The 15,382-nt window shown below is 41.3% G+C and overlaps 1 protein-coding gene across 1 annotated transcript; it reads left to right on the top strand.

Annotated features, from left to right (window-relative positions):
- Positions 1–10,729: 10,729 nt before the first annotated feature.
- LOC149445448 (uncharacterized) lies at positions 10,730–15,057 on the top strand. Its single transcript, XM_089653865.1, has one exon. It carries the CDS (start codon positions 11,485–11,487, stop codon positions 14,200–14,202), a length of 2,718 nt encoding a protein of 905 aa, XP_089509991.1. The 5' UTR covers positions 10,730–11,484; the 3' UTR covers positions 14,203–15,057.
- The last annotated feature ends 325 nt before the right edge of the window (positions 15,058–15,382 follow it).

The raw sequence follows: 15,382 nt of genomic DNA, 5'->3' as shown, positions 1-15,382 counted from the left end.
TCCCTCCACTCTGCTGACATCCCCCCTGCGGCTGTCCCTCCACTCTGCTCACATCCCCCCTGCGGCTCTCCCTCCACTCTGCTCACATCCCCCGAGGCTCTCCCTTTACTCTGCTCACATCCCCCCTGCGGCTCTCCTCCGCTCTGCTCACATCCCCCATGCGGCTCTCCCTCCGCTCTGCTCACATCCCCCCTGCGGCTCTCCCTCCGCTCTGCTCACATCCCCCCTGAGGCTCTCCCTTTACTCTGCTCACATCCCCCCTGCGGCTCTCCTCCGCTCTGCTCACATCCCCCCTGCGGCTCTCCCTCCGCTCTGCTCACATCCCCCCTGCGGCTCTCCCTCCGCTCTGCTCACATCCTCCATGCGGCTCTCCCTCCGCTCTGCTCACATCCCCCCTGCGGCTCTCCCTCCGCCCTGCTCACATCCTCCATGCGGCTCTCCCTCCACCCTGCTCACATCCCCCCTGCGGCTCTCCCTGCACCCTGCTCACATCCCCCCTGCGGCTCTCCCTCCACTCTGCTGACATCCCCCCTGCGGCTCTCCCTCCACTCTGCTCACATCCCCCTGTGGCTCTCCCTCCACTCTGCTCACATCCCCCCTGAGGCTCTCCCTTTACTCTGCTCACATCCCCCCTGCGTCTCTCCCTCCACTCTGCTGACATCCCCCCTGCGGCTCTCCCTCCACTCTGCTCACATCCCCCTGCGGCTCTCCCTCCACTCTGCTCACATCCCCCCTACGGCTCTCCCTCCGCTCTGCTCACATCCCCCGAGGCTCTCCCTGCGCTCTGCTCACATCCCCCCTGCGGCTCTCCCTCCACTCTGCTCACATCCTCCCTGCGGCTCTCCCTGCACCCTGCTCACATCCCTCCTGCGGCTCTCCCTGCACCCTGCTAACATCCCCCCTGCGTCTCTCCCTGCACCCTGCTCACATCCCCCCTGAGGCTCTCAGTGCACTCTGCTCACATCCCCCCTGCGGCTCTCCCTCCGCTCTGCTCACATCCCCCCTGCGGCTCTCCCTCCGCTCTGCTCACATCCCCCCCTGCGGCTCTCCCTCCGCTCTGCTTACATCCCCCCTGCGGCTCTCCCTCTACTCTGCTCACATCCTCCACTGCGGCTCTCCCTCCGCTCTGCTCACATCCCCCCTGCGGCTCTCCCTCCGCTCTGCTCACATCCCCCTGCGGCTCTCCCTCCGCTCTGCTCACATCCCCCCTGCGGCTCTCCCTCCGCTCTGCTCACATCCCCCCTGCGGCTCTCCTTCCGCTCTGCTCACATCCCCCTGAGGCTCTCCCTCCGCTCTGCTCACATCCTCCACGCAGGCTCTCATCCACTCTGCTCACATCCCCCTCCACTCTGCTCACATCCCCCCTGCAGCTCTCCCTCCACTCTGCTCACATCCTCCACGCGGCTCTCCCTGCGCTCTGCTCACATCCCTCCTGCGGCTCTCCCTCCGCGCTCTGCTCACATCCAGCCCAGTGCATTGGAGAGCCTCTCCAGCACAACAAACACAGCTTTCTCCTTGCTCTGTTGCTGCAGGCGCCTTGGTCACTTGTCATCCTCTGCATCCGTGTCCTCGGATGAGAAGGCAAACTGCCTCCCATGCAGGGGAGACTCCAGCTCAGTCACCAACTCCATGACTCCTCCTGCTCCACCTGGGACATTCAATCTGCTTTCTCCAGCTGTTGCTATTGGGGAGGGATGGACTCCGATCCCTCACTCACCGTATCCCTGGGTGTAGATACTCCCGCCGGACCATACCAGCCGGTGCTCCTGTGGCAGGGTCAGATGACTCCTCAGATGAAAGGGTCTCCTGTGCCTGGCCTCTCGCTGCCGCCAAGGCTTTCTCCTGCACTTGCTTCACCCGGTCCTCATTAACATACTTCTCCCTTAGTATGCAGCTTGCTGCTTTCAGCGTGGAGACAAGGTCACTCTGCACACGGACCGCCCGCTCCATGCTCTCCAACTCTGGCTTCCTACTTTTCCTCTTTGTGCTCCAAAAATGATCAAAAGAGGCCTTAAACCTCTTCAGCTCAAGTTTCATTTGAGCCAACTTCTCCTCCTCCTCAGAAATTTTCCTCACATGCATAGTAATATGTCCCTGATAGGCTGTATAGGTCTCACCAGGCTTAGGGCCCTTTCCCAAGTCCTCTGTAGATGTCCCAGGACTGGTACTCGGCACCCCATGACTTCCACCGCCACCCGGGTCACGGCCGGGCTCCGCCATCTTTTTTGGATAGGCTCCAAAATTGAGCCCCAGGCTCCAGATAAGGCCTGTGGAGATCAGGACAGTCCACACACAGCAGTCTGTAACAACCACGCCCACTTCCTCCTAACAAGGTCCAGCTGTAGGTAGGTGGAGGAACCCTAGAAGGGTGTGATTGCTAAGATGCTCCTCAACTCTAATAAGTGCACCAGATTGTATATAAGATTTGTATCTGCCAGTGTGTGTGGTCAGCCATCTAGATTGGAGTGGAGTCTCCCTCTGGTGGTGGCCAAAACATAGTGTGGGCTGTGGAAGTACATCACTGCTGGTCTTATATATGGATTTATATATTCAGAGTTAAGTCCCCTTTATTCCCTCGTACCCCAAGTCACTGCCACACGTGCATGCCTCGGTTAGCTAGTCACTGTAGGCGTGGCGTGTGAGGAACCCATGACAAATTCCAACATATAAAAACCATATTTGTGGCTTAGGTAGAAGGCCAGGAAAATGCAGGAAATGGTTATGTGGTGCTGGAGTGCGACAGTCGAACAGTTTTTGGTACTGTCGCTATTGGACTCACGCGCTGGTGTCGGAAATCCAATCCCCGACTTGGTGTTTCAAGTCGGTCTTGGTCCAATTGACCCTGAGGGGTGTTCCTGTTCCTGCCCACAGGATGTTCTGGGTGCTGACCTGCCCAAGGTCAATCGGACCAAGACCGGCCTGAAACACCAAGTCGGGGATTGGATTTCCAAATCGAGCGCATCAGTCCGATTGCAACAGTACAAAACACTGTTTGCCTTTCGCACTCCAGCGCCACCTAACCATTTCCTGCATTTTCCTGGCCTTCTACCTAAGACACAAATATGGTTGTTATATGTTGGTGCGACCCACAGGGTGCCCCATCAAAAGGAAGTATTTTCATCTCTCTGCAACTAATATTTTAGCTGTTCTCAGCGATGAAACATTTCCTTTGATGTGTATATATATTATATTTGAGCTCCCGATGTCAGGGAGACAATCTGTCTACAGCCATTTCCATTGAACCGGTTTTCCCAGAAGGTGACAAAATCTTATTAGCCCCCCAGGTGCCACTTCCAGAGGAAGCCAGGCTTTTTAGATGTTAATTGATGACCATCTGTCTGAGTACCTATGACTGAATATTTCTTTAATAATAAAGACTGAGCTAAATTTACATTGTCATATTCTCTACAGGTCACATCTTATCTACTCAAATCTGTACATTCATGTCACATGTACGTCACAGCCACCACCTTTCCTATTCCCCCGTCTCTCCGAAAGAGAACCTAGCCAGGAATATGAATGGCCCAGTCATGTGAGGAATGAAGCCAAGATTCAGCAATACAAATTCAAACCTAGTTCTCTTCATGCACCAAACCTTCCAACTCACCTATTGTGCTGGGCACACTTCTGGCATTGGGGAACAAACACTTTCATTCACTGGCACCTTGTTCATTCACTGACACCTTGTTCATTCACTGACACCTTGTTCCTTCACCAACGCCTTGTTCATTCGCCGACACCTTGTTCATTCGCCGACACCTTGTTCATTCGCTGACACCTTGTTCACACGGATTTTGTGTATTTTTTATTTTCATACAAATGGTACCAATTCCACTGGTTGTTTGTAACATGGGAACCTTCTTACCATCTACCATAGCCCTCCCCCCATCTTTCCCCATTCCACCCCCCACTAAGTACTGACCCGTCTGATCTGTCTACCCCGTTATAATCGAATTCTCCCTCCCCCCTCCATCCTAGTTTATATACTCCTCCAGCCTTCCCAAAAACCCCTCCCCCAGCACAGCAGACCCCCTTCACTGTAGGTGCAAGCCATCCATAGTACATAGGCTGCACCCCAATGAAAAGTCAGCCCAGTGCTCTAGGTCAGGACTCCATTTTTATTCTTCTCCTGCCATCAATGGCCATCCCGGTCCCACACTTCATCCATGTCTTTGGTGACCTCTGATCTCCTTATGAACTGTTTCTTCCATGATGAAGATCAGCCATGGAGTATATCTGAGGTGTATATCAGGGTGTGCTTCTTCCCCACATGAGAGCTGGGATGTCCAGCAACATTCATCTAGAAAACATTTCCCACACTCAAGGCACTAATAGACCTTGAGGGTTGTGTGGGATCCCTGATGTACAGGAAGACAGGACTTCAGTGAGGAACATTTCCCTCACTCAAAGCAGGAACACTGCTACTCCCCTGTGTGTGATCTCTGATGTCTGTAAAGATTGGACTTTTCTGCAAAACATTTTCCGCACTCAGGACAGGAATACGGCTTCTCCCCCGTGTGATATCTCTGATGTGAGTGAAGAGTGGACTTCTGTGAAAAACTTTTCCCACACTCAGGACAGAAATATGGCATCTCTCCCGTGTGAGATCTCTGATGTGTGAAAAGATGGGACATCTGTGAAAAACTTTTACCACACTCAGGACAGGAATACGGCTTCTCTCCCGTGTGAGATCTCTGATGTCTGTAAAGATGGGACTTCCTTGAAAAACATTTCCCGCACTCAGGACAGGAATACGGCTTCTCCCCCGTGTGAGATCTTTTATGCCTATTAAGATTGGATTTAAAGTTGAAACATTTCTCACACTCAGTACAGGAGAAACTCTTCCCTGTTGGAAGGTCGGCCCGGTCCTGCACAGTATGAGGTTCCTCAGGATACGAGGAATCCGATGGTCCATCTACACTGGGTGGTGCCGGATGGACATTGGAGGGAGCCGGGTTTTCTCCTGGACTATACTGTGTGATGTCCTCATCTTCTACTTTCCAGTCTGGAGACAAAGTGAGACAATCCTCGGAGGTTTTCCTCATCTCCCGGCCATGGACTAAAATACAAAGACAAAGAGGATTACTAGACAGGAGCTGATTGGTTCCCCCAAACCAGGACTCCGCCCACATCAGGCAGCTTGGTCTCTGGAGCTTACAATTCCACCCTCAAGGGAACTAGGAAATGGCTCCTCTGATCTCCTACCAGGTCATTTCTTTATTCATGGACCTTAGTCAGAGAGTGAGTGTAATATTAATTTTTTAATATCCAAACTTTAATTCGGTCTTTAGTAGTTTTTGAAATATATGCTGGCAGAATATATATTCCCTCTTAATTGGATGTGAATGTGAGGTTTTGCATTTCAGTGGTCAGATGTGAATTATTTGTGTTTGAGCTAAGGGTAATCAGTAGAGGTTTAAAGTCATGTTTTCTTTTAAAATACTCATGTAATGTATACCATATTGTGAATTCTTTTAATGAGTCTGAGAGTTTAAATTGTAGTCATAAATCATGGATTTTGACAGTTGTATGTAATATAAGAACTTCAGAAACCTTTTTCATAGTTTGTATGTCAATCATGATAATGACTTGGTGGTTTGAATGGGAACACATGTTTCTATTCAAGTTGGGAATGATTATGGGAGTAGTTTAGAAGCCCGCGAATTTGAAACAAAGCTTAATGGGAGGACCTAATTTCTCATGCATTTTAAGTATGCAGCTTTTCAAAGAACGAAGCAGAAGCTTCTCAGATAGACTACACTTCACTTCATTCACTCACACACAGAGACATTCTTTTCACACACTCTTACTCAAAGCACATGCTTGGACAAAGAACAAAAGAATAGCACATGGTCATTTCTTAAACTAGGCCAAGAAAACTTCTATCTAAGCTATGCAAAGGAACTACATTATTTCCTAATATCCAAGGCAATTTATTCTTTATTTTTATTTCATTTTAAGCTACATATATCTGAATTTACTGTTTTTTATTGACTTTGTATTTTTGGTGTGTGATCAAATAAAGTCACACTGCTCATACTGACCTGGTTTTCATAAGGATTTCTTCCCACAACCATCTACAAGAACCTAGAAATATTAATAGAGTTTTTTCATAACTCTGGAAATCTAACATTATTGGCGAGTGCCAGCCATTCGATTTTTCCACGTTTTTTAAATTTTTCCTCGCTTCTTCAGAGGGGATTGAGATGAACTATTTCTATTGATTAAGCTTCGGAAAGATTGCAGAACCTGGAACGGAAAACGTTGGTTGTGGAGATCTGAGGATTCAAGTGGTGACCAGAAAAGTCTCTAAGTCAGGACAAAAGAGGAACTTTACTACATTCGGTGAGTAGAAAAATGGAATTTATTGATTCATTAGCTAATGAAAGTAAATTGGAATTTCAAGGTTTAGCTAGCCATGCTTCTGATACTGGTTTATGGAAAGCTATGTATGATCAATGTATGCAGGCTAATGTTGATATTGATAGCTCTAGATTTACGTTTAATAAGATGAAAAGAAAATTGCGTAACATTGTGAAGCTAGTTAGAGTTTTCAATTCTATGGTGTTTGAATTGCCAGAGAAAAATGTGGTTTGTGTTGTTAAGACAGATAGCAAAAATGTCTTACAGAGTACAGACATGCAGGATACTGTTGAATCCAATTGTGCAAACTGTGAAACTTTTTGTACCTATATTGAACATCTTGAGCAAGAAATTGAATCTCAAAATGTTGCAATATTAAAAAATAAGCAAATAGCTGTGGTGTCTAAGAAAAAACAATCAGAAACGGCCCAGGCCTCATTTATCCCGGACTCACCCAGGGGTGATGAGGAAGGCAGTGAGACTACTGTTCAGAGACAGAAATTACTTGCTAGAGCATCTAAGTTGAAGTTACAGATTCAGGATCAGTTAATGAAAATATTGAAGGATATACCAGCATATAACATGAGAGAAAATTATTTCCATAATTCCGATGTTTTTGAGAATTTTTGTGATAGGTTTCAATTAACTGATGAGCAAAGAAATCGCATTTTTGGGTTGTGGATCCCCAGTTTTATGGCTCGTAGGTTAGTCAAGACTCCTTTCATGAATGAGGATGATATAGAAATTCATAGCAATGCTACTGATAGACTACGACAGTTATTACTGTTCACAACAGGAGAGGAGACACCTAGTTTGGAAATTTTAGACTCCTTAAGAGCTACTATTAATGATGACCCTTATGATTTTAGGATTAGATATTCTAAGGCATACAGGATGATTTTTAATTTACAAGATGAGACCCCTGCTATGGTCAAGGATTTTGTAAAAAAATTTAAGTACCTTGATCCAGCATCTTTATTGATTGCTAATGAAAAGGATAATTTGGATGACGCTGCCTATATTATTGACAAAATTAGGAGACAATTAAAGCTAAATAATGTAAGACCAAAAATTGCTTTAATTGAGAATAATTATCCTAAGACTGACAGTCAGGATAAATTCAAGACAGGAAATGCTGCCCCCCGCAGGAATGACAGAGTAAGACAAGGGAATCAAAGACCACTCACTTGTTACTATTGTGCAAAACCAGGGCATTTGAAATGGCAGTGTAGGAAGTTTTTGAAAGACATTCAGATGAGAAATTTGGGTAAAGAAAATGGACTTATTTCTCCTGAACCGTCTGCTCCAATTCGTTCACAGGAAGTTAAGTCATCTTCACCCTACGCTCCTCTGATCAGAGAGATTAGTGAAATGTCAATTAGTAATGGAGGAAATGTGAACAACTCACATTCATCCAATACTTCAAGACAGCCACTATTACCTTCACCATGACTAGCAAAAGAAAAGGAAGTTGAACTCCATTGTCTGGAATATGTAGCTCCAATTTTCTTGGATAAGTGTGGCCGCCCTTATGTAAAAGCTAAAATTAATGGACAGAAATCTTCAATTCTTTTGGATAGTGGAGCTCAAATAAGTGTTTTAGGCATGAAAATACCAATTCCATCTAATGCAACAGTATGCACAGTTGTAGGTTTCAATGGAAAAGGTGATGTTCAAGCTAAAAAATGTAAAAATGTGTCTTTTGAAATACCAGGATGTTCGCAAATGGAGATAGACTTTTTGTATTGTCAAGGATCAGAGAACATTATTGGTGCTGATGTTTTGTCTCAAAGAGGGTGGATACTTGATTTAGCCAATGGCATTGTTTGGCAGGGCTCTGCTAATCGTAAGCCTATGGTAATTGACCCAGCAGATTATTGTGAAGTCGTTAGCATCTGTTTGACAGAAGCAATTGATGCTGACTATAAATGGCCAGATACTGGAGATAATCTGGAATTGAAACAGTTAGTACAACTACACAAAAAACTGTGGAGTCAAGGTAAAAATGAAGCTGGACTGTTCAAAAATATTGAAGTTAATATTCAAGGCAAAGACCATCCCCCATTAAAACAATACAAGTTGCCGCCAGAATCTAATGAACCTGTATCAGTAATCATACAAGAATTTTTGGAACAGGGTATCATCAGGAAAGCTAATTCAGTTACTAATAATCCTTTGTGGGTAGTGGCAAAGCGTGATGACCCTAGTGCATATAGATTATTGATAGATCTAAGAATGCTAAACAAATACACTCCAAGTTGTACACCCATTGTGGCAGAAACTCCAGACATCATGTCACAAATAAATGCCAATGCGAAAGTGTTCTCTGTTCTTGACATTGCAAATGGATTTTTTAGTATTAAATTGGCTGAGAGTTGCCAATACAAGTTTTCATTTGTCCACAAAAATGTGCAATATTGTCTCAAACGTCTTCCAAAAGGATATCATTCTGCTAAGTATATCTTACATCAGGCATTAGCAAATGTTTTGTCTAAATTTTCTAGACCTGATTGTTTAATACAATATGTGGATAATATTTTGCTTATGACGAATTCTGACACTGAACACAGGACTCTCTTAGCAGAATTGTTTACACTTCTGCAAGATGAAGGTCTCAAGCTGAATACACGCAAAGTTCAGCTCATGAAAAATGAAGTAAAATTTCTTGGAGTTTTGATTGGTCCAGGAAAGAGACAGCCTTTACAGGAAAGAATTGAGTCTATTGCGTCACTTCCTGTACCAACAACGTTCAAAGCACTGAGACAGTTTTTGGGTTTGGTAAATTTCTCTAGAGATTTTATCGAATCATTTGCAGAAAAAGCCAAACCATTGTATGATTTGTTGAAGTACAATGAGGAAAATGTATTTGGTCCCTGGACAGAAATACAGCAAAAAGCTTTTGAGATGTTGAAAAATGATTTGCAAACAGCTCCAGCTTTGGCTACTGTTGATAAGCAAGCACCATTTGCTTTGCAAGTGCATGCTTCAGAAACTGCAATCTCAGCTGTCTTGATTCAGAAACAGGGAGGAGTCTGGAGAAGTCTTGGATACTTCTCACGTCTGCTTACTCCAGTAGAGAAAGGTTTTGATGATTGTGTCAGACAACTTGTGGGAGTACATTATGCAGTAAAAGCAACAGAGCATATTGTAGGATTCAACAAAATTATTCTACAAACTCCACATAGCACATTGAAGTTTCTTTTTGAGAAAAATGTTCCGGGAGTTTCCAACCAAAGATTTTCTCAATGGTTGTTGGCTCTATCACCTAAACAAATACAGGTTGAACATAATGCCAAATATGTCCTACCTCAGTTGATGGAATACAACGGGTTAGAACATGAATGTCTATGTGAAGTCCAAGAAACTTCCTCTCCTCTTTTCCGTAGAGAGGCAGAGAAAATTGATGAACCTGTATTTGTTGATGGTTCTAGATACTGTATGTCAGGTAATTATTACAGTGGATATTCAATTTGGTATCCAGAGTGTAATTATTCCATACAGCACAAATTGCCAGGACATTTTTCAGCTCAAAGGGCAGAACTTGAAGCAGTAAAAACTGTGTTGACATTAGACAAGGAAGAGAACAGAAGTCCATTAGTGATCTACAGTGACAGTTCATATGTTGTACGTTCCCTGACAGATTATTTACCAATTTGGAAACGTAGAGGTTTTGTAGATGCATCTAACAAAGTCCTAGTGCACAAAGAGACACTTGAATCAATTTTTAAGCTAGCAGAGGAAAATCCTATTGCCTATGCAATTGTAAAAATTCCATCTCATAGGAAGGACAATGATGAGATGAGTGTAGGCAATAGAACAGCTGATCTCTTAGCCAAGGAAGCAGCTTTACATGGAGTACCAGTGATTCAGTCTGAACCAGTCTCAGTTAATGTTGTTAGGAAGACAGACACACAGATTCCCTCCTTTGCAGAAGAACAGAAAAGGGATCCATCTCTTTCTGCTTCTCAGGTTGATCCAAAATTTCCCTTTGTATGTGAATACGGAATTTTGTTTCATGACTTAAACGGGTTTCTGCGTCCTGTTATACCGCAGCATCTACAGGTAGAATTTACAAAGTACAATCACGAAAGCCTAGGTCACATAGGTAAACAAAGATTGCTTGAAATACTCAAGGAAAAATTTTACTGGGACACAATGGAAGAAACAGTAGACAGTGTAGTTCAATCTTGTCTAATCTGTGCTCAAGTAAATCCTCGACCAAAGGGTCAAAAACCTCCATTACAAAGAACTCCTCCAGCAGATGGACCATGGTCCACATTACAACTAGACTATATAGGACCATTACCTACAGGTAAAAATGGGTACAGGTATGCTTTAGTTGTAGTTGATGTTTTCTCGAAATGGATTGAAATCTTGCCTGTTCGCAAAGATGATGCATTAACAACTGCTAAAATGCTAATTAATCATGTTTTTCCAGTCTGGGGTATGCCAACAAACCTCAGTAGTGACAGAGGAACCCACTTCACAGGTAAAATAATGCAGGCAATGTGTAAAATCTTGGGTATACAACAGAGATTTCATGTGCCCTATCATCCACAATCTGCAGGTATTGTGGAAAGAATGAATAGGACTGTCAAATCAAGGATTGCAAAAATGTTATTAGACAGAGGAAATACTTGGGTTGATGCTGTACCATTGGTTCTGATGAGTGTCAGAAGTACAACATCTTCTGCAACACAGTATTCTCCTTTTGAGTTAATGACAGGAAGGAAAATGCGTATTGTTTTTCCCCATGAACCGTTTTTGTCAACGCCGCAAAAAGAGGCAATAGAAAAAACAAAGTGGTTACAGATGTTGCAAGACAATCTGAACACTATTGTACCACATGCAGCTACTCGCATGCAAAAAATGGTTCCTCCACATTCTTCTAAGTTCGAAAAAGGAGGACAAGTAATGGTAAAAACTTTCAGAAAAACTGGACCATGGCAAAGCAATTGGGAAGGTCCATTTGATATTTTGGATGTTCAAGGAGTAATGGTACAAGTGCAAAGACCTCTTAATTCAGTAAAAAATGCGCGCAGACAACAAACAATGTGGGTGCACAGTGACCAATGCAAATTGTTTATACCGAGATAATGATACTGCATTTCTTTTGCAGACATGGATTTCAATAATCCGGAAGAAACAAAGCATCGCAGATTTCAAAGAAAAATAAACATTGCAACAAAAGAACATAAGGAAAATCAAAGCAGTAGAAAGAAAAGACTTATTACAGGATTGATCTTTTTCTTAGTGACAATGACAATATTAGTAATCTACAACATAAACTTTTCCAGCAATGCAGAAGTTAACAAGACTGAAGCCCTACATAAGAAAAACACTACACTTATTAGGAACAAAAGATTTTTTCCTAAAGACAGTAACATTAATACAGCTGAAGACTTGCTAGGATATATGTGCATAGGTTATGGAAGAACTTGTTGTTCGGAATTGTATTTCGTTCATAATAATGATATTGAAGTTAGAGCTAAAATAGAGTCTAAATCAAAATTTGTTAAAATGCAAGGATCTTATAGGATCAATAACGAAACTAGTAACTTTGAATGTAATTTATCCGATATGGGATACTGGTTAATAGTTTTAAAGGGAAATGAACCTACTATTTGGTCAGGAGATATTTCCATAGACATGTTAAATACTGGAAATATAGGAAGTTCTAAAACAGATATTTGGTATCAATTACAAAGTTATTCACACTTTCTTGATCCTGAACATTTGAATATAAATGGTAATGAAAAAGAGGACATAGTGAAAATATGGGATTTCCAAGTGACAAGAGCTTTGGTTCAAACTAAAGTCAAAGTAATTGTTACTGTGGTAGATTTGATTGTCCCAGAGATAAAAATATCTCCTCAATCATTAAGACTTGTAGAAGGAAAGGATAATCTGAATTTGATGTGTAATATACAAATACACCTACCTCAAAATTCATTATTAACTTGGAAAAGGAATGGTGAATTTTTGGGAAGTTTTCTTCATGATAAAACTGATGTTATCCATAAAAGTATTTTTGGTAATTTGAACTGGGATAATGATAACTTTGTGTATCATCAAAACACTATATCTATTAATGATACAGGTATATATGAATGCTGCATATCAATAGAAAATTATCCGAAGAAATGTGTAAATACAAATGTAATTGTACTATCCCCTAAAAGAACACAGTGTACGGATAAGAAATTTATTCCAGCCAGTCCCTTCCAAATTAACCATTTCCAAACCAGACTTCTGTTGAGAGAAGGAAAGTTTGTTATTATATTGTGGAACTTTAACATTTCAGAATGGAAAATCTCAACAAGGTTTCCACAATGTAAAGAACATCTGGTTAACATGGAATTAGGTATTGAAAGATGGTTTGGTACTGATATTAGGAATCCTCACAGGAATAAACGTGGTATAGTTGAAGGTATTTTAGGAGGAATTGGTACTATTGGTAGTATTACAAATAGCATGGACATTAGTACATTAAAGTCTGATCTCGAGACAGCCGGTTTAGTGGGAAGCAATAGTATTAAAGTACAAAGAAACTTGAATCAAATATTGGAAAATATGGTGATTAAAACAGCCAATATTATGGGTCCATCTATATTACACTTAGAGAATATTACTCTTAATTTAATGACTAGTGAACAGCATTCCCATATAGCCAGAGCATGTTTAGAAATTCAGATGGAATATTCCACAAATTTTAAAATAATAGCTCAAGCTTTTCAAAGTGGAATAACTCCTATAGGTATTGTACAAAATTTACCAAGAGAGTATGTATATGCCATAAACCATACTGATCTGTGGGTAAATAAGTGGATTGGATGTTATCAGAACATATGCTATAGTTCTTCAATGATTCCTGTAGCAGGAAAAGAACAAATGTTGGTTCCAATCACTGTCTTGGGATTACCAGTTAGCAACACACAGTTACTATATTATCATCTGCAATATACAGATTTTGCATTTATTGATAATAATTTTGAGTTAGAACAATTAGATCTGTCTTCATGTTTACAATTTCAGTCTAAAGTGATTTGTCTACCTAATCAAGACAAAGGTATATTTCATTCTTGTTACCATAACCATACTCTATGTTCAGCAAGGATAGAAAAGGTTAAAACCACTTCTGAGTTAATCTCAATTGTAGATAAAAAGAAAGTTTGTTTTCAAGTTATGTCTGACTCAGAAAGGGTTCAATCCTTCTTCTCTTCGTGTACACATACAGAAAACTTAAGTCGAGGTTTGTTCTGTATAGAAGGAGATATTTCAGCAATAAGTGTTAATGGGATGAGAATGAATTTAACAAACATGCTTATGAAAAATATAAGTGCTCTTCCCATACAGTACAATATATCTCAAGTGGATGAATTCCCATGGAGAGATTGGGCAAATGTTATTCAAAAAGATGAAGGTTTACTGATAGCATTATCAGATGAACTTCAAAAAGCAGAAATATTATTTAAACATGAACAAGGGAATTTAAAAGATATAGAACATGAATGGTCTGAATTTTCAGGTCATTCTTGGTGGTCAAAATTTAAACGTACTGTATCAATGTTGGGAAAAACTTCAATTGCATCTGCAGCAGGAAATATTTTATTACATCCTGTAATAATTATTTTTATTATTATCGTATTATGTATTATATTTCAATTATGTTTGATGTGTAAAATGAACAGTTTCTATAAGCGAATTAGAAGTGAAATTAGGAAAGGAGATAATCTATTACAAGATATACTTCAGAGGAAACTACTTTCTGGTTATGCTGACTCAGTTACAAATAATGATACATTTGAGATTACTAAATCAAAACCTGAGTGTTTGTGATATAAATGATGTGTGCTTGTTATAAATTAATATGAATTTCATATTTCAGAGGGGAATGTAATATTAATTTTTTAATATCCAAACTTTAATTCGGTCTTTAGTAGTTTTTGAAATATATGCTGGCAGAATATATCCCCTATTAATTGGATGTGAATGTGAGGTTTTGTATTAGAGTGGTCAGATGTGAATTATTTGTGTTTGAGTCTAGGTAATCAGTAGAGGTTTAAAGTCATGTTTTCTTTTAAAATACTCATGTAATGTATACCATACTGTGAATTCGTTTAATGAGTCTGAGAGTTTAAATTGTAGTCATAAATCATGGATTTTGACAGTTGTATGTAATATAAGAACTTCAGAAACCTTTCTCATAATCTGTATGTCAATCATGATAATGACTTGGTGGTTTGAATGGGAACATCTGTTTCTATTCAAACTAGGAGTTGATTATGGGAGTGGTTTAGAAGCCCGCGAATTTGAAACAAAGCTTAATGGGAGGATCTAATTTCTCATGCATTTTAAGTATGCAGCTTTTCAAACAACGAGGCAGAAGTTTCTCAGATAGACTACACTTCACTTCATTCACTCACACACACAGAGACATTCTTTTCACACACTCTTACTCAAAGCACATGCTTGGACAAAGAACAAAAGAAATTGAATCTCACATGGTCATTTCTTAAACTAGGCCAAGAAAACTTCTATCTAAGCTATGCAAAGGAACTACATTATTTCCTAATATCCAAGGCAATTTATTCTTTATTTTTATTTCATTTTAAGCTACATATGTCTGAATTTACTGTTTTTTATTGACTTTGTATTTTTGGTGTGTGATCAAATAAAGTCACACTGCTCATACTGACCTGGTTTTCATAAGGATTTCTTCCCACAACCATCTACAAGAACCTAGAAATATTAATAGAGTTTTTTCATAACTCTGGAAATCTAACAGTCCTCTTTTGGGAGATCCTAAAACGGTTACAAACGTTCCTAATCTGCGCTCTCCCCGGAACCCTCGGTTCATCTTAATGCCTTTGCAGCCCCCAGGCCTCACAAGTTCCCAATATAAATGGTCACACATTCCATACCCTGGACTTTGTCTGCCCTTGTAGTACATAGCTGGGGGGAGATCTAGAGGAGATTGTCCAATCAGATTGTATAGGAAGGTATTATAATGAGGGAG

This window comes from Staurois parvus, unplaced genomic scaffold (assembly GCF_062004578.1).
Source record: "Staurois parvus isolate SC_StPar_1 unplaced genomic scaffold, SC_StPar_1.0 ptg000721l, whole genome shotgun sequence".
Classification (NCBI taxonomy): Eukaryota; Metazoa; Chordata; class Amphibia; order Anura; family Ranidae; genus Staurois; species Staurois parvus.
This window is presented reverse-complemented; position numbering and strand designations above follow the sequence as displayed.